The 20,189-nt window shown below is 47.5% G+C and overlaps 1 protein-coding gene across 3 annotated transcripts in view; it reads right to left on the bottom strand.

Moving 5' to 3' along the window:
• Positions 1–19,193: 19,193 nt before the first annotated feature.
• The window catches only part of PARP10 (poly(ADP-ribose) polymerase family member 10), a 31,287-nt gene continuing 30,291 nt past the window's right edge, over positions 19,194–20,189 (bottom strand). For all 3 annotated transcript variants that reach the window (XM_040432132.1, XM_040432131.1, XM_040432133.1), the window contains one exon: positions 19,194–19,788. In XM_040432132.1, coding sequence (XP_040288066.1) covers positions 19,475–19,788 — 314 coding nt within the window. In that variant the 3' untranslated portion in view covers positions 19,194–19,474. The remainder of the gene's footprint in view (positions 19,789–20,189) is intronic.

Here is a 20,189-nt window from a genome sequence, read left to right on the forward strand (position 1 = left end):
CTCTGCAGAGAGAAATTACGAAGTGGGAGATAGGGAGTTGTTGGCCATCAAATTAGCTTTTGAGGAATGGCGCCATTGGTTAGAGGGAGCCAGACACCCTATTACCGTGTTTACAGACCATAAGAATCTGGCCTACTTGGAATCAGCCAATCGTCTGAACCCGAGACAGGCCAGATGGTCTTTGTTCTTTTCTAGGTTTAATTTTGTTGTTATGTTCCGCCCTGGGGTTAAAAATGTGAAGGCAGATGCCCTGTCACATTGTTTTCCGGGAAGGGGGAACTTTGAAGACCCGGGTCCCATTTTGGCTGAAGGGGTGGTCATCTCTGCTATTTATCCTGATTTGGAGGCAGAGGTTCAGGCAGCCCAGGCAGAGGCTCCTGATCTTTGTCCCCCTGGGAGGTTGTTTGTGCCTCTCGCTTTACGACACAAGGTTTTTAAGGAGCACCACGATACTGTCCTTGCTGGGCACCCGGGAAGCAGAGCCACAGTGGATCTCATTGCTCGGAGATTCTGGTGGCCAGTTCTTCGTAAGACAGTGGAGGGTTTTGTGGCAGCCTGCGAGACCTGTGCTCGTGCCAAGGTCCCTCATTCACGGCCATCGGGTTCTCTCCTCCCGTTACCCATTCCTTCCCGTCCTTGGACGCATCTGTCCATGGACTTCATTACGGACCTGCCTCGTTTCTCGGGGAAGACTGTGATTCTGGCAGTAGTGGACCGTTTTAGTAAAATGACGCATTTCATTCCCTTTCCTGGGTTACCCAATGCTAAGATGCTGCCGCAAGCGTTTGTTGATCATATTGTTAAATTGCATGGCATTCCTTCAGACATAGTTTCTGATAGGGGCACGCAATTTGTTTATAGATTCTGGAAGGCCTTCTGTTCTCGCTTGGGGATTCGGTTGTCGTTCTCTTCTGCTTTTCACCCGCAGTCGAATGACCAGACCGAACACGTCAATCAGAATCTGGAGACATATCTGCGCTGTTTTGTGGCAGAGAATCAGGAGGATTGGTGTTCTTTTTTGTCCCTTGCTGAGTTTGCTTTAAATAACCGTCGCCAGGAGTCCTCGGATAGGTCACCATTTTTTGGTGCATATGGGTTTTATCCGCAGTTTGGGACATTCTCTGGAGAGGGGTCTTCTGGTTTACCTGATGAGGAGAGATTTTCCTCGTCTTTGTCATTTATTTGGCAAAAGATTCAGGGTAATCTGAAGAGGATGAGTGAAAGATATAAGCGTGTGGCGTATAAGAGATGTGTGCCTGGTCCGGACCTGAATGTGGGGGATCTGGTGTGGTTGTCTACAAAGAATATCAAACTGAAGGTTCCCTCCTGGAAGTTGGGTCCTAGGTTTATTGGGCCTTACAAGATCTTGTCCGTCATCAATCCAGTTGCCTTCCGTCTTGATCTTCCTCAGACTTGGAAGATGCATAATGTTTTTCACAGGTCCCTATTAAAACCGTATGTCCAACCCACTGTACCCTCCTCTTTGCCTCCTCCTCCGATTGTTGTTGATGGTAATCTTGAATTTCAGGTCTCTAGGATTGTGGATTTTCGCATTATCCGCGGTTCTCTCAAGTACCTCGTTCATTGGGAGGGTTATGGTCCTGAGGAGAGGATGTGGGTCCCAGTGGCGGACATTAAGGCCACTCGTCTCATCAGGGCTTTCCATAGGTCTCATCCTGAGAAGGTGGGCTCTGAGTGTCCGGAGTCCACCCGTAGAGGGAGGGGTATTGTCACCACCAGCTCGGTGAGAAGATCTGGCAGACGTTCTTCTCTACCTGTTGTATGATGTTCTTTGTTTTGGTTTCACTTTCTCATCTCCTTTCCTTCTCCCAGCTGTCACCTATTTGCACTGATTGTCTCCCTTTATATTCCCTCCCATACTGCCTCACTTTGCGGTTTATACTTCTTCCTGGATTGTGTTCACTGCTGGAGGCTGCTTCTCCTGATTCCTCAGATAAGTCTGTTTCCTTTATTTGTGTTTCTTGCTGGCTTAAGTGTAGGTGACCCTGACTCAGTCCGTATTAAGTGCAGGGAGCCGGTGGTCGTGTCCCCTCACTATTATAGGGTTTTCAGGTGTCACATAGTATAAGGTACGAGGGCATGCAATCGTCTACCATAAAGATCTTTGCATGGGCATAGCAGTCAGGGAGAGCTCTAGGGGTTTTATAGGGCTCACCCATATGCTCCTTAGTTTGGGATCAAGCCAGTCGGATGTTTATTTATAAGTTCCAGCTTTCTGCAACACCATCCGTGACATTAGGACCCGATAGGTGACAAGGTAGCCCGATGCTGTGCAGATGCTGCCCAATGCCTTGCACGACATCGGGACCTGCCTTCTACAGGTGCCCAGGAGATCCAGCCTGAGGCCCATCTCCTAGGTAACCTGTCCAGCCTCAGGCCCGTCTCCTAGGTAACCTGTCCAGCCTCAGGCCCGTCTCCTAGGTAACCTGTCCAGCCTCAGGCCCGTCTCCTAGGTAACCTGTCCAGCCTCAGGCCCGTCTCCTATGTAACCTGTCCAGCCTCAGGCCCGTCTCCTAGGCAAACTGTCCAGCCTCAGGCCCGTCTCCTATTTAACCTGTCCAGCCTCAGGCCCATCTCCTAGGTAACCTGTCCAGCCTCAGGCCGTCTCCTATGTAACCTGTCCAGCCTCAGGACCATCCGTGACATTAGGACCCGATAGGTGACAAGGTAGCCCGATGCTGTGCAGATGCTGCTCAATGCCTTGAACGACATCGGGACCTGCCTTCTACAGGTGCCCAGGAGATCCAGCCTGAGGCCCATCTCTTAGGTAACCTGTCCAGCCTCAGGCCCGTCTCCTAGGTAACCTGTCCAGCCTCAGGCCCGTCTCCTATGTAACCTGTCCAGCCTCAGGCCCGTCTCCTAGGCAAACTGTCCAGCCTCAGGCCCGTCTCCTATGTAACCTGTCCAGCCTCAGGCCCGTCTCCTATGTAACCTGTCCAGCCTCAGGCCCGTCTCCTATGTAACCTGTCCAGCCTCAGGCCCGTCTCCTATGCAACCTGTCCAGCCTCAGGCCCGTCTCCTATGTAACCTGTCCAGCCTCAGGCCCGTCTCCTATGTAACCTGTCCAGCCTCAGGCCCGTCTCCTATGTAACCTGTCCAGCCTCAGGCCCGTCTCCTATGTAACCTGTCCAGCCTCAGGCCCGTCTCCTAGGCAAACTGTCCAGCCTCAGGCCCGTCTCCTATGTAACCTGTCCAGCCTCAGGCCCGTCTCCTAGGCAAACTGTCCAGCCTCAGGCCCGTCTCCTATGTAACCTGTCCAGCCTCAGGCCCGTCTCCTATGTAACCTGTCCAGCCTCAGGCCCGTCTCCTATGTAACCTGTCCAGCCTCAGGCCCGTCTCCTAGGCAACCTGTCCAGCCTCAGGCCCGTCTCCTATGTAACCTGTCCAGCCTCAGGCCCGTCTCCTATGTAACCTGTCCAGCCTCAGGCCCGTCTCCTATGTAACCTGTCCAGCCTCAGGCCCGTCTCCTAGGCAACCTGTCCAGCCTCAGGCCCGTCTCCTATGTAACCTGTCCAGCCTCAGGCCCGTCTCCTAGGCAAACTGTCCAGCCTCAGGCCCGTCTCCTATGTAACCTGTCCAGCCTCAGGCCCGTCTCCTATGTAACCTGTCCAGCCTCAGGCCCGTCTCCTATGTAACCTGTCCAGCCTCAGGCCCGTCTCCTATGTAACCTGTCCAGCCTCAGGCCCGTCTCCTAGGCAAACTGTCCAGCCTCAGGCCCGTCTCCTATGTAACCTGTCCAGCCTCAGGCCCGTCTCCTAGGCAAACTGTCCAGCCTCAGGCCCGTCTCCTAGGTAACCTGTCCAGCCTCAGGCCCGTCTCCTAGGCAACCTGTCCAGCCTCAGGCCCGTTTTAATCAAATAAAAAAAGTTTTAAGTAAAAAAAAGAAAAAACACCCTTTTCCCCAGATTTCATAATAAAAAATAGAAAAAAAAAGAGGAAAAACACACATATTAGGTATAGCTGCGTCCATAATGACCGGCTCTATAAATATATCACATGATCCACCCCGTCCGATAAACACCATAAAAAAATGTACTCAAAAATGTGTAATAAAAAGCCATTTTTGTCACCTTACATCACAAAAAGTGCAACATCCAGCGATCAAAAAGGCGTATGTCGAACAAAATGGTACCAATAAAACCGTCACCTCATCCCGCAAAAAATGAGAACCTACATAAGAAAATCGCAAAAAAATATATATATATATAACTCTCAGAACATGGAGACACTAAAACATAATTTTTTTCTTTCAAATATGCTATTATTGTGTTAAAGCTGAAATAAATAAATAAAAAAGTAGACATCCTTAACAACCAGCTCTATAAAAATATCACATGACCTAACCCCTCAGGTGAACACCGTAAAAAATAAAATAAAAACTGTGTAAAAAAAAAGGCATTTTTGTCACCTTACATCACAAAAAGTGCAACACTAAGCGATCAAAAAGGCATATGTCCCACAAAATGGTACCAATAAAACCATCACCGCATCCCGCAAAAAATGAGACCCTACCTAAGACAATCAGTAAAAAAAAAAAAAAAAGATATGGCTCTCAGACTATGGAGACACTAAAACATCATTTTTTGGTTTAAAAAATGCTTATTATTGTGTAAAACTTAAATAATAAAAAGTATACATATTAGGTATTGCCACGTCAGTAACGATCTGCTCTATAAAAATATCACATGACTTAACCCCTCAGGTGAACACTGTAAAAATAAATACATAAAAACTGTTCCAAAATAAAAAAATATTTGGTCACCTTGCCCCATAAAATGTAATAATGAATGATCAAAAAATCATATGTACCCAAAAATACTATGAATAAAACTGGCACCTCATCCCCTAGTTTCTAAAATGCGGTCACTTTTTGGGAATTTTTAATGTAAGGGTGCATCAGGGGGGCTTCAAATGGGACATGGCATCTAAAAACCAGTCCAGCAAAATCTGCCTTCCAAAAACCATATGGCGCTCCTTTTCTTCTGCACCCTGCCGTGTGCCCTTACATCAGTTTACGACCTCATGTGGACTGTTAGGGTGAGATTGGGCTTAGGTTCCTGTGTATGAACATTCCTACCATCAAGGTCTGCTCATACCGATAGCAGTCAGGGCTCGGCGTAAGGACTCACTAAGTGTGACCATTTCCCTTTCCCTAGGTTCCAGGCCTAATACCTTTTCCCTTCTGTGTTCAGTGTGGAGTGTATTTACCACACTGCGCCGTGTCATTATCAACCGCCGCAAACCATCATTTTTGGATCCTATCGCTGCACTGGCTGGACAATTGCAGGGTCTGTCTTTGGAGGTACCTGACCTCCACACGCAGATCCAGGGATCACAGGCTGCTGGTGTCAGTAGTCAGGGCCGGTGCAAGGATTTTTGCCGCCCTAGGCAAGATAAAAATTGCCCCCCCTTCCCCCTTATCAGATGATCTGCCCATATCATGACATCACATATGTTCCACCCCTTTCTCAGCTTTTAAATTAAAAGAACTGCTATGTTTCCCTTAGGGTTAATCCAGCTTCTTGTAGCCGTCTCTTTTTGCGGAACGGAATTGCGGACCCATACATGTCTTGACCACTAACGCTGTTCCCTCTTTTATTTCAGATTTTTATGATGTATTTTCTGAGAGTGGTTGCCAGGGGTTACCCCCACATCGGGAATATGATTGTCCTGTTAATCTTATTGCTGGAGCGAAGTTGCTCAAGTCCCCAGTGGCTGCGGGGTTTTTCTTTGTAAAGAAGAAAGACGGAACTCTTAGGCCCTGCCTGAACTTCCGTGAGCTCAATCGTATTACGGTCTGTGATCTGTACCCCCTTCCTTTGGTTCCTGACTTGTTTAATCAGATTGTGGGTGCCAAAGTGTTCTCCAAGTTGGACCTTAGGGGGGCATATAATCTGGTCAGGATCAAGGAAGGGGATGAATGGAAGGCGGCATTTAATACCCCAGAGGGTCATTTTGAGAGTCTGGTCATGCCATTTGGATTAACTAATGCTCCTGCGGTTTTTCAGCATTTTGTTAACGATATCTTTTATCATCTGGTGGGGAGGTTTGTTGTTGTGTATCTGGATGACATATTAATTTATTCTCCAGATATGGAGACTCATCAGGATCACATGAGACAGGTGTTACAGATCCTAAGAGAGAATATATTGTATGCCAAGATGGAGAAGTGTGTATTTGCAGTTCAGGAAGTACAATTCCTGGGTTACCTACTCCCATCTTCAGGTTTTTGTATGGATCCAGAGAAGGTCCGTGCTGTGTTGGACTGGGATTGACCCGAAAATCTGAAAGTGCTTATGCAGTTTTTGGGGTTCACCAACTACTACCGTAAATTTATTTTGAACTACTCGACTGTGGTCAAACCTTTAACGGACATGACTAGGAAAGGTTCGGATGTCTCAGTCTGGTCTGAGGCGGCATTACAAGCTTTTTCTGAAGGAATGTTTTGCTTCTGCTCCTATACTGGTGCAACTGGATGTGTCACAGCCATTCATTGTGGAAGTTGACGCATCCGAGGTGGGGGTAGGAGCAGTCTTGTCGCAGGGTCCTTCACATAGTAAATGGCGCCCATCTGCTTTCTTCTCTAAGAAACTCTCGGCTGCAGAAAGGAATTATGACGTGGGTAATAGAGAATTGATGGCCATTAAGTTGGCTTTTGAGGAATGGCGTCATTGGTTGGAAGGAGCGCTTCATCCTATTACTGTGCTCACTGATCACAAAAATCTGGCTTACCTGGAGTCAGCTAAATGACTGAACTCAAGACAGGCCAGATGGTCGTTGGGAGATGAACCGGATTCTTGTCCTCCGGGGGAGTTGTTTGTTCCTTCTGATCTAAGTCACAAGGTGTTCGAGGAACATCACTGTACGGTTCTCACAGGACACCCTGGGAGCCAATCCACTGTCGATCACATCTCTCGTAGATTCTGGTGGCTCGGGTTGCATAAGAGTGTTGAGGACTATGTGTCTGTTTGCAGTACTTGTGCACGTGCTAAGTTGACACATACTCAGCCTTCTGGATCTTTACTTCCGTTGCCCATCCCGTCCAGACCTTGGACTCATTTGGCCATGGATTTTAGCACAGATTTGCCTAATTCTTCAGGAAAAACTATGATTTTGGTGGTTGTTGATCGCTTTAGTAAGATGGTGCACTTTATAGCATTGCCAGGTCTACCTAATGCTAAGACTTTCGGGTCCTCTGTATGGATGCCACAGAGGTCATAACCGTCCTAGAGTCCATCACGGCAGGGGTCATGTCTGGGACACGTATTCCAGTCAATACCTAGCTTTGATTTCCCTCTCCTTATTGGTCGGCCCCTTTGGACAGAGGTTTTTTTTGCTCCGACCTTCGGTGTTAGTTTCTTCAGCACAACTTGGATTGCAGCTTCAGCCTCTCAAGGTGACCAGGCCTCCCCCCTCCATGGTTTTAGCCTTTGTTTTATGTTTTTAAAATATCAGTTTGTTATTAATTAAAAAAAACATATATGAATGCAGAAATAACTGTCCTGATACTATATCCATATTGTACTGTTTTGTCACAGCTTTATTTTGGCAGGTTGTGAGGCCAGAACTTATGGAGTTAATACTGAGACGGCTTCATCTCTTGGTTGGAGACTCTTGGAAGTTGGGTCATAATATTGTGCCCGCGGTGGCGCGCTGTGGCATACCATTTTCACACGTTATGTGTTATTATTCAATAAAGCTGTGGCCAGTTTAAAGGGAACCTGTCATCAATTTTATGGTGCCCATACTAACGGCAGCATAAAGTAGACACAGGTGAGTGTATTTCAGTGGTCCATCATTTAAAAGTTAAACGTAAGTGGTTGCCGAGAACCAACATGACAATCATTGCAGACTGGGCCTGGAAAAGAGTCCCGGCCTCCTGAGAAGAGTCCTGGTTGTTTATGATCTCCTGCTGGTGACTGACCGGCTTCTACCTCGTTTTCTCCCTTTCTCTCTAGGAGAGAACTGCCAATCATCAGCAGATAAGTGGAGAGCAGGAGATTATAATAACCAGGACTCTTCTCGGGGTAGATGGGTCTCTTTTCCAGGCCTGAGCTGCAGTGATTATAATGCTGGTTCTCGGCGACCCCTTACTTTCAGCTCATGAGTGACACAGCGCTGAGATCCGCATTTCTGTCACTATTTTATGCTGCCCTGAGTGAGGTCAGCGAAAAGTTGATGACGGGTTCCCATTAAATCCCACATGGCGTGTCTTTCGGTTGCGCCACGGCTTTAGTAACATCTAGTAGGCCACATAAGTAGTGGTTTTGCTATTCCCTGTAGGTGATGCACCCAACTCGGCGATGCTGTGGAGGTCCCAGATTTCCAGGGTTTGATGTATTTCCATGTATGACATCTGTTGGGACCTTTACATGTCAGCCAGTGCAGTGACTGGAGACACTTACATGGGGGGGGGGGGGGGGGGGGGGGGGTATAAAGTGTTACCGAATCTGACGTCCCGTTTGGATACAAATCTGCAGCCACTTTTGGGAATATTTTTGATTTGTGGGTCATCATCCAAGATGGGTAAACATCTTCATTACACCGACAAACAGCGTAATGAAGATGGTGACCTACCACCTAGTCTACTTACCAACATATTTCGTGGATTATCCTTCCAGGAACAATTAGCAATCAAACATCTCTATGATGTAAGTGAGGAATCTATACCTAAGATCTGGAAACCTATGGTGACACCTATTAATACCACCAATCCTGGTACGGTCAAGGACCAACTTCATGGACAAGTTCTAAGACATCATGGAAAGGGAACCTAGATTATTACAACCAAATACAACAAAGAAAAATAATAGGACCACGGCCCAAACCCTGGCACTTACAGAACTCCAAAGTACCAAAGATACCCTAATTCGCCATTCTGATAAGGGAGGTGCCGTGGTGGTCATAAACTGCTGCTATCAATAACATCCCACAGCACGCTGCTGCCTATAGGATATTAACTAATAACCCCACTCCAGAATCTGTCAGGCCCTGGACTCCATACTAGACGAGGTCTCAGATTGGATGTCTTGAGCAATTACGAAAAAGAGTACCTGAACATGGATTATCCCTGCCTAAGACTCATAAGCATATAGACCTATTGTCTCCTGCTCGGGATCTATTTGAAAGACTTTGTGACTGGTTGGGTCACCATCTACAACCTCTGGCCACCCGAAGGACAGCAAAGATGTCCGGTGGGATTCAGACAGCGACATTCAGGCCCAGGAGCCCTGACTTTCCATCACTCAGTGACTTCAGCTGAACGGAGAATACATCACTGATGTCACCAGTCTTTTATTCTCTGGTAAGAATGTTTTCCTACAGGTGGGGCCCGATGGGGCCAGGATCTCCCCCACCCTTGTGATTATTTTTATGACATGGTTTGTGGAATGTCACATTTCTAGTCTGCTCCTCGGGTGGAGGGGCCCTGTGGCATCCGGGCCCTTATCGGATATCTAAATAACAATACTTTTTCACTTATTTTCAGCCATCTGTATGAAATCTCCTTTCTGGATCTAACCCCAATTGGATATTATCACCAAGTTGTATCTACAGCACGTAACGCTATTCTGGCCGCAAGCAGCTGCCACCCCAAGCACACAACTCGCAGCATCCCGGTAGGGGAGTACATCGGGCATTAGGTGCCATGTACCCATGTAAGTGTCTCCAGTCACCCTGGGAATCTGGGACCTCCGCAGAAAATATCGTCACAATATCAATACTTTCATTAACTGTAACACCGACTATATCATCTATATCACTGAATGTACTGAGTGCAGGGTCCAGTGTATCGGGTGCACCAGCCCTGCTGAGGCATGAGGCGTCCTGGAGCCTCCTAATGCCCTTATCCACACTGCACTTTGCCTACTTTTTAGTCCGAATGCACACGACCGTGGAACACGGACATGAGCGGTCCGTGGTATCCTTGCCTGGCATCCTGCTGAGGCACTACAGTAATACACTGTTATGATCTATACTAGTGTATTACTGTACTAGAGCGGCAGCACGAAGCGCACGGCGTCATAGCAACCAATGACGCCGTGCGCTCCTGCTCTCAGCAGGATGCCAGGCCGGGATACCACGGACCGCTCATGTCCGTGTTCCGCGTTGTGTGCATTCGGCCTTAGATGCACATTCTGCAATACGTGTCTGCACTGCGCCTGGTATGTTATATCACTATATTATAAAGATGTCTCCATCCTTGCTCCATCCACACCAGACCTTCTGCATTTCCAGCATCCCGGTCAGTGTATATATTTTCATCATTCTCTGTCTTCCATGTGATGAGGAAAACCTTGTTTACCTGAAACGCGTTAGCACAGCGGCTTTAATATTCTTCTACTATGTTCTGAGTCCATAAAGGAATGCCAGATCCATCCAGGTTTCTCCTGCATCAGCCCAGATCACGTGCATCATACCTGTATGGAGGTGAGCTGATCCAAATTTATTTTTTATTCTTATTACATAGGACTGCAGCCTTCTTCTATAAGACAGGAAGAGAAAAGAGACGCGCTCATAGGGATGACCATTTAATCAGCCAAGAGGCCTACCTTAGTAGGTTTTACATAAGGCACAACACTTTAAAGAGCGGAGGGGGGAGAGGTCCACAGAATAGCTGCGCGGACAGTCGGGGACTCGTAATTTGGATCCAGTGGATAATGGAAAACGGAGGTGTATGCGCAGGGGTGCACCACCAATGAGGCAGGTGAGGCGATCGCCTCAGGCAGCACCAGGTAGGGGCAAGAGGGGGCAGCGGAAGGGTCATGGGCAATGAGCGCTTTCATTGTGGCAAAGGGGTTAGGCTAATTGGCATTGTGGGGGGGGGGGGCACCCTTTTAGTTTTCACCTCAGGCAGCAGAAAGACTAGATGCACCCCTGGGTTCGCGCACTGGAAGGTAGGTACTTGATGTGTGCTTAGGGAACCGACAGACAAAAGCAAATCGAGACTGGTAAGTGTGGTATTGAAATGGCTATCTATGGCTGGAAAGGAGATTTTGATGTGGAGGCATAGAGAGTCATGAGAAATATCTGGAAAAACCGTGGGTGAGGATGAAGGGGCAGTGGTTGAGATGAGGAGTGTCTAGTCTCCCTGGATTTGGATACAGACCTCTGGAGTTCTTGCCCTCTCTATCTCTCTGGGTTGGGTGAGGGTAGTTACTTCATTTTTTGGCTCTGTGTTTTTTTTATGTGATTAATAACTATGCTATATAATAAAAACGGGGGTGGACTGGGAACTTTAAAGTGGCCCTGGAAAAAAACAAAAAGTGGCCCCAATGTTGTAGGTGAAGCATCACAAGCAGATGGGGCCAATACAAGTTGGCAGGGTCGGCAATACCATAGTGCAGCACCATATTCTATACCACAGAACCAAATACCACAGTGCAGCACAGAATACCTCCCCAGAAGCTGATCCTCTGTGGTGGCCATCAGTAGCTGCTACATTCTGTCCTCCTCCAATTAAGATGGACCTGGGACTTTGGAGGTGAGATGTGGGCCACAGCACCAAGCCAGCCCCACCTTCAGTGTGTTACCTGGACTTCCTCTAATAATGACCCCTGTAGGGCCTCCCGTAGAATGTACCCGGCCAGTGGCAGTGAGAAGGGCTCGGGTGGCCCTGTGGTGGGGAATCGGTCCATTGGTAGAATTCCCTAGAGAGTGTATGGCCAGTCTGCCCCTGGATAAAAACAAAAGACTGCATGGCTGCTCATTCATGTAGAAAGGTAATGTCGTAACATTTGGACAGTTTGAAATTCCACTTTTTTTAATGAAACTTTTGCAAATTAACTTGAGGAGCTGTGAGGACCTCCTCACTGAGCTATGATCTACAGAGGCCAGTCTCCTTGTGGCAGGCTGGTGCTCTGTGCTACGTGTGTTATTAGACATTGATTTCTGCATTCACCTCATGTTGTCCTGTGCTCTCGTATCTTCCAGCAATGGCCTTTCACCGGTGATGTGCTGCTTTATGTGGACAGATGTGACTGCTGTAGATCATCTAATGAGGAGACCAGGGAGTTTCATCTTTTATGTGATGTGATAGATGGAAACGACTGTCCCAAGGCGGATGGGGAGCGAAAGTGAGAAATAGTAGTTTGGTGGTTACAAGGCTGGTGTATGGATGGGACTGATGAAATGTAGCGCAGATCCGGAGGGGAGCCTCCTGAAGGCTGTGTTGACCTGCAGAGCGCCGCTTCCCCCTTTCATGTCAGTCTAATAATTGATGACTCCAGTACATGTGACATGAGTCTTTATTAGCCAGTCCAGCATACAATCTGTGTATCGACACCACAGAGGACAACCATCCTTGTAGTGATGTGAAATACCAGCGACACCTTTAGTAGCTAAACAGAAGGATTATATTTGCCAGTTGCCAAGCTCATTGGTAAACTCGCCTGATGACGGGGACACCGTGAGCTGAAAGCTTTAAATAAATATATATTTGTCCTAGAATTCTGTTCTCACACAGAAGTATTTCACATCACCTCTTCAGATGAGCAGACTGTAAAAAGGAAGGCTGCAACGGAGGAGGGCACCCAAGATTAACAAGGGAAGGCTGCAGAGAAGGAGGAAGATGCCCAAGAAGGACAAGGGAAGGCAGCAGAGGAGAAGGGCACCCAAGAAGAACAAGGGAAGGCTGTAGAGGAGGAGAAGGGCACCCAAGAAGAACAAGGGAAGGCTGTAGAAGAGGAGAACGCCCAAGAAGGACAACTAAGGCTGCAGAGGAGGAGGATGCCCAAGAAGGACAAGGGAAGATGTGAGAGATAGGTTTTATTTCTCTCTCTCTCTATATATATATATTATACACTGCTCAAAAAAATAAAGGGAACACTTAAACACCACAATGTAACTCCAAGTCAATCGCACTTCTGTGAAATTAAACTGTCCACTTAGGAAGCAACACTGAGTGACAATCAATTTCACATGCTGTTGTGCAAATGGGATAGACAACAGGTGGAAATTATAGGCAATTAGCAAGACACCCCCAATAAAGGAGTGGTTCTGCAGGTGGTGATCACAGACCACTTCTCAGTTCCTATGCTTCCTGGCTGATGTTTTGGTCACTTTTGAATGCTGGCAGTGCTTTCACTCTAGTGGTAGCATGAGACGGAGTCTACAACCCCCACAAGTGGCTCAGGTAGTGCAGCTTATCCAGGATGGCACATCAATGAGAGCTGTGGCAAGAAGGTTTGCTGTGTCTGTCAGCATAGTGTCCAGAGCATGCAGGCGCTACCAGGAGACAGGCCAGTACATCAGGAGATGTGGAGGAGGCCAACAACCCAGCAGCAGGACCTCTACCTCCGCCTTTGTGCAAGGAGGAGCACTGCCAGAGCCCTGCAAAATGACCTCCAGCAGGCCACAAATGTGCATGTGTCTGCTCAAACGGTCAGAAACAGACTCCATGAGGGTGATATGAGGGCCCGACGTCCACAGGTGGGGGTTGTGCTTACAGCCCAACACCGTGCAGGACATTTGGCATTTGCCAGAGAACACCAAGATTGGCAAATTCGCCCCTGGCGCCCTGTGCTCTTCACAGATGAAAGCAGGTTCACACTGAGCACATGTGACAGACGTGACAGTCTGGAGACGCCGTGGAGAACGTTCTGCTGCCTGCAACATCCTCCAGCATGACCGGTTTGGCATTGGGTCAGTAATGGTGCGGGGTGGCATTTCTTTGGAGGGCCGCACAGCCCTCCATGTGCTCGCCAGAGGTAGCCTGACTGCCATTAGGTACCGAGATGAGATCCTCAGACCCCTTGTGAGACCATAGGCTGGTGCGGTTGGCCCTGGGTTCCTCCTAATGCAAGACAATGCTAGACCTCATGTGGCTGGAGTGTGTCAACAGTTCCTGCAAGACGAAGGCATTGATGCTATGGACTGGCCCGCCCGTTCCCCAGACCTGAATCCAATTGAGCACATCTGGGACATCATGTCTCGCTCTATCCACCAACGTCACGTTGCACCACAGACTGTCCAGGAGTTGGCAGATGCTTTAGTCCAGGTCTGGGAGGAGATCCCTCAGGAGACCGTCCGCCACCTCATCAGGAGCATGCACAGGCGTTGTAGGGAGGTCATACAGGCACGTGGAGGCCACACACACTACTGAGCCTCATTTTGACTTGTTTTAAGGACATTACATCAAAGTTGGATCAGCCTGTAGTGTGTTTTTCCACTTTAATTTTGAGTGTGACTCCAAATCCAGACCTCCATGGGTTAAAAAATTTGATTTCCATTTTTTTTATTTTTGTGTGATTTTGTTGTCAGCACATTCAACTATGTAAAGAACAAAGTATTTCAGAAGAATATTTAATTAACTCAGATCTAGGATGTGTTATTTTTGTGTTCCCTTTATTTTTTTGAGCAGTGTATATACTACAGAAGACTGTCCTCTGTAGTATATATATACAGTATACTGTCCTCTGTAGTATATATACAGTATACTGTCCTCTGTAGTATATATACAGTATACTGTCCTCTGTAGTGTGTATATATATATATATATATACAGTATACTGTCCTCTGTAGTGTATATATACAGTATACTGTCCTCTGTAGTGTGTATATATACAGTATTCTGTCCTCTGTAGTATATATACAGTATACTGTCCTCTGTAGTGTGTATATATACAGTATTCTGTCCTCTGTAGTATATATACAGTATACTGTCCTCTGTAGTATATATACAGTATACTGTCCTCTGTAGTATATACAGTACACTGTCCTCTGTAGTGTGTATATATATATATACAGTATACTGTCCTGTGTAGTATATATACAATATACTGTCCTCTGTAGTATATATACAGTATACTGTCCTCTGTAGTATATATATACAGTATACTGTCCTCTTCAGTATAAATTACTTTACAGTTTAGTGTCATCTGCGAAAATTTATATTTTACTGTGCAAGCCTTCTACAAGATCATTAAATATATTGAAGAGAATAGGGCCCAATACTGGCCCCTGAAGTACCCCACTAGTGACAGTGACCCCTCCAGTACTGACCCCTGAGGTACCCCACTAGTGACAGTGACCCCTCCAGTACTGACCCCTGAGGTACTCCACTAGTGACAGTGACCCCTCCAATACTGACCCCTGAGGTACCCCACTAGTGACAGTGACCCCTCCAGTACAGACCCCTGAGGTACCCCACTAGTGACAGTGTCCCCTCCAGTACTGACCCCTGAGGTACCCCACTAGTGACAGTGACCCCTCCAGTACTGACCCCTCTGGTACCCCACTAGTGACAGTGACCCCTCCAGTACTGACCCCTGAGGTACTCCACTAGTGACAGTGACCCCTCCAGTACTGACCCCTGAGGTACTCCACTAGTGACAGTGACCCCTCCAGTACTAACCCCTGAGGTACTCCACTAGTGACAGTGACCCAATCTGAGTGTGTACCATTAATAACCCCCCTCTGTTTTCTATCCCTCAGCCAGTTACTTCCCCACATACAGACGTTTTCTCCCAGTCCGAGCATTCTCATTTTATATACTAACCTTTTATGTGGTACAGTGTCAGATGCTTTGGAGAAGTCCAGATATACGACATCCATTGATTCGCCGCTGTCAAGTCTAGAACTTACCTCCTCATAGAAACTGATTAAATTAGTTTGGCATGACCGATCCCTCATGAAGCCATGCTGATATGGCGTTATTTGCTTATTTCCGTTGAGATCCTCCAAGATGGCATCTCTTAGAAAACCTTCAAACAGTTTACCCACTACAGATGTTACACTTACCGGCCTATAGTTTCCAGGCTCTGTTTTTAGACCCTTTTTGAATATTCGCACCACATTTGCCATGCGCCAATCCTGTGGGACATTCCCTGTCAGTACAGAGTCCGCAAATATCAGAAATAAGGGTCTGGCTAGGACATTACTTAATTCCCTTAGGATACGGGGGTGTATGCCATCTGGTCCTGGCAATTTGTCTATTTTAATCTTTTTAAGTCGCTGATGTACTTCTTCCTGGGTCAGACAGGACACTTTTAATGGGGAATTTATTTTTACATTCTGCATGTCATCTGATTTATTCATACTGGCAGGAGTTAGGGAAAGGCCTAGGGATTACTAGGAGGTCACCATCTCTCTTCCTTAGGTTTTGAAGCCTATATTGTTGTCTATTCGTTGTGGTGTGTATTTGGTGTTTTCACTTCCTCTTAACCTGTGACAGGTGAGCAATGCATAGTGAAGATCATTGCGTCTGGGAGGAAGCATTTGTGATTAGCCTGTCACATTGTCTGAATATGCATCAGGACAGGACAGAGAGTGTGGAGAAAGTTTTCACTAGACTCCAGGAAAGTTGGGTGGATTTGAGTTTTTGAGCTTACCTTAGATATCCATTTGACAATCTTAAAGAGGACCTTTCACTAGAATAAAAAATCTAAACTAAGCATACAGACATGGAGAGCGGCGCCCAGGGATCTCCCTGCACTTACTATTATCCCTGGGCACCGCTCCGATCTCCCGGTAACTTCATATGTTTGGTTCAACTGGGTGGAGCCTGCCGGCGTCTCCTTCTCCCAGGCTGTAGCGCTGGCCAATCGCAGCGCTCAGCTCATAGGTTTTTTTCTCTCTCAGGCTATGAGCTGAGCGCTGCGATTGGCCAGTGCTACAGCCTGGGAGAAGGAGACGCCTGGCAGGCTCCACCCAGTTGAGCCCAAAACATATAAAGATACCGGAGACTATACCGGGAGAACAGAGCGGTGCCCAGGGATAATAGTAAGTACAGGGAGATCCCTGGGCTCCGCTCTACATGTCTGTATAGTTAGTTTAGATTTTTTAATCTAGTGAAAGGTCCTCTTTAAGTGCTGCCTTTGTGGATGGTCTTAAGGATCATCTGGAAAGGTCTAGTATTAGCTAGGCCTGAGTGACATTTACTATAGCCCTCCATTTTTGTCCCTCCATGTTGTTGAAGTTGAATTGAACAAAAGGCCTAAGGCGGGCGTGGCTGCCTATCAGTCTTTTTTGTATGTACTTGCCCACTTCCTCGCCCGTGGAAGGAGCTACAAATGTTCAGCCCTTCAAGTGCAACGCCCATAGGGAATTGACAATACAGAATCAAATATTGGATCCCTATCATTTATACAATCCTTAGGATCTGCTTCCATTGCCTCATAGCAAACATGCTCCATGATCTCTCATGGCTGAGGGTAGTATCACATGTGTAGGAGTAGATAGTAATGCAGTTCATACTCCTCTCACCAACAGTTCACCGCATTAAAGGTTCACAAATTTGGATCTGACTACTCTGCTGCCTCTGAAGGAGGGAGGGAGTAGTAGTACAATAAAAATAAAGGGAGTAGTAGTGCAATAAGAAGATGGATCATCTCGGACAGGAGATGCTGTTCCTACTTAATCTGATGTTGTCCAGAAAGAAGCACTCCGTGCAGGAGACAGAGCTGAAGACACTCGCTGAGGTTGGTAAGATGGCTGAGGGTAAGACTGCTAACATCCAGGTATGCCTTCGGTATCGCCCATTATTATGGTCTAATCTGGTGAAGCAGAGATTTTGTTTGATCCATGGGTAAGCCCATCAATAATGAATGCTGAGTGTATGAGAGATGTTTGATGCCCTGAAGCGCGATACTTCTCTCCCCGGTAAAGTAAGTCCTTTACCATAGCCACTTCTATTCTATCTAATACTGCCATCAATGGCCATATGAATGACGCTTATGTATGTTTTTAATTATTGATTTTAAATAATGTTACTTTGTGTGCTGTCCGCATCCGTTGATCCGTTCCGTGGTCCGCAAAAAATAATATAACCTGCCCTATTCTTGTCTGTTTTGCGGATAAGAATAGGCAGTTAGAACGCACACAGACGCCATCCATGTTTTGCGAATCTGCAATTTGCGGACCGCAAAACACACAACAGTCGTGTGCATGAGGCCTTTGTCTTGTTTCCAGCAGGCTTTGGCATTCACTGTGGCAGGCAAACTCCTCTCTGCTACTTCTGTTGCTCTCTGGCTCTGCTGTGCTAACAGGATAGCTATAGAACTCAGCTTCCGCTTTATGCTGTACTTCACTTTGCAATCTGGTCTGTCTCTAACTTTGTCCAGGGAAATCTTTCTCCTCCTGGCTTCTGAGGCTTCCGGCATCTGCCTCCAGGTCCAACAGAACTGGAGGTGCTCCACCTGGTCCAGAGACGTGCTAGCAGGGGGTAAGCTCGAACTCCCTCTCCACTGACTACCAACTAGAACTCCATCCTCCCTGCAGCAAGCGGGACACGCCCACCACAGAGAGGAGGGGGGGTTTAGAATGGAATGAAGGCTCCATTCTATGCAAGGTAGCTCTGCCATCTGCTGGTGAACCAGGCATATTACATGTGAACACAAACCGGAAAACAGGAAATATAAATACACATTTTGCAGGACCTGTGAATAGATACTCAGGATGACCATAAGGACATAGTGGTGAGGTGCAAAGGTGGTAATGCTCCTCTGGGGCGTTACAGCTGCGGAGGAGGAGGGCACCCAAGAAGGACAAGGGAAGGCTGCAGGAGAGACAGGAGAAGACTTCAGAGAGAAAGGGCACCTAGGAGAGACAGGGGGAAGACTGCAGAAAGAGGGCACCTAGGAGAGACAAGCGGAAGAGTGCAGAGAGAGAGTGCTCCTAGGAGAGATGGGGGAACACTGCAGAGAGTGCTCCTAGGAGAGATGGGGAACACTGCAGAGAGTGCTCCTAGGAGAGATGGGGAACACTGCAGAGAGTGCTCCTAGAAGAGAGGGGGAACACTGCAGAGAGTGCTCCGAGGAGAGAGGGGGAACACTGCAGAAAGTGCTCCTAGGAGAGATGGGGAACACTGCAGAGAGTGCTCCTAGGAGAGACAGGGGGAACACTGCAGAGAGTGCTCCTAGAAGAGAGGGGGAACACTGCAGAGAGTGCTCCTAGGAGAGAGGGGGAACACTGCAGAGAGTGCTCCTAGGAGAGATGGGGAACACTGCAGAGAGTGCTCCTAGGAGAGATGGGGAACACTGCAGAGAGTGCTCCTAGGAGAGATGGGGAACACTGCAGAGAGTGCTCCTAGGAGAGATGGGGAACACTGCAGAGAGTGCTCCTAGGAGAGATGGGGAACACTGCAGAGAGTGCTCCTAGAAGAGAGGGGGAACACTGCAGAGAGTGCTCCTAGGAGAGACAAGGGAAAGGCTTCAGAGGGCACCAGATGTGAGAAGTGCACTATAATCTGCTTTATTTTGAAAGCGCGACAAACATTTTAAAGCCCCATATGACCTAAGGTGTTGCCTACTAAATAGGTGGCCACTGGCACAAGACAATCTGTGGTTACAGGCTCGTGTCCTGACATCAGCGGGACCGTTATCAGCCAGTGATCCTCCCAGGATATGAGCCCGTGTTCCCGGCCTGCTCATCACTTGATAATCTGTTCCCCATTCTTCACCCAATATTATAATTCTTTACGTTACTTCCACTTCTTGATGCGTTGCTTGGCCTCCGCTTATTTCCCACTGTCTTTATTATTACGGCAGGTAATAAGGTATTGTGGATAAGCTTGTGTATCATTAAATATGACAAAGATGGCGGGGCTCTGAAGATGGTCTACTAAGCTGTCGTATCTCTGCGGAACCTCACCAACCGTTCCTGGCTTAATGGGAGGCGTTTTCATGTCTTCTTTTCCCAAAGCAAACTCTCCAGTCAGAACCTGCGCCACCAAAATGTACTTGTTTCCTGCACTGGATGGGGGCGAATATTTGTCTCTGGCAGACATTGTAGACTCAATAGCAAAGTACACACCGTGCCCATAGAAAGTGGCTAAAAAAGACAATGGATAAAAGTATGGTCAAATTACATACATGACAGGCAAGTGACAGACAGGTGACATCAGGGGTCCAGGTATTACACCACACAGAGTACAGCAGAGAATGTACCACCAGGGAGGAGTGGGACACAATGGAGAGGGTATAGGAGGAGAAGCGTGACACAATGGAGAGGGTATAGGAGGAGAAGCGTGACACAACGGAGAGGGTATAAGGAGGAGAAGCGTGACACAATGGAGAGGGTATAGGAGGAGAAGCGTGACACAATGGAGAGGGTATCGGAGGAGAAGCGTGACACAATGGAGAGGGTATCGGAGGAGAAGCGTGACACAATGGAGAGGGTATCGGAGGAGAAGCGTGACACAATGGAGAGGGTATCGGAGGAGAAGCGTGACA

This window comes from Bufo bufo, chromosome 5 (assembly GCF_905171765.1).
Source record: "Bufo bufo chromosome 5, aBufBuf1.1, whole genome shotgun sequence".
Taxonomy (NCBI): Eukaryota; Metazoa; Chordata; class Amphibia; order Anura; family Bufonidae; genus Bufo; species Bufo bufo.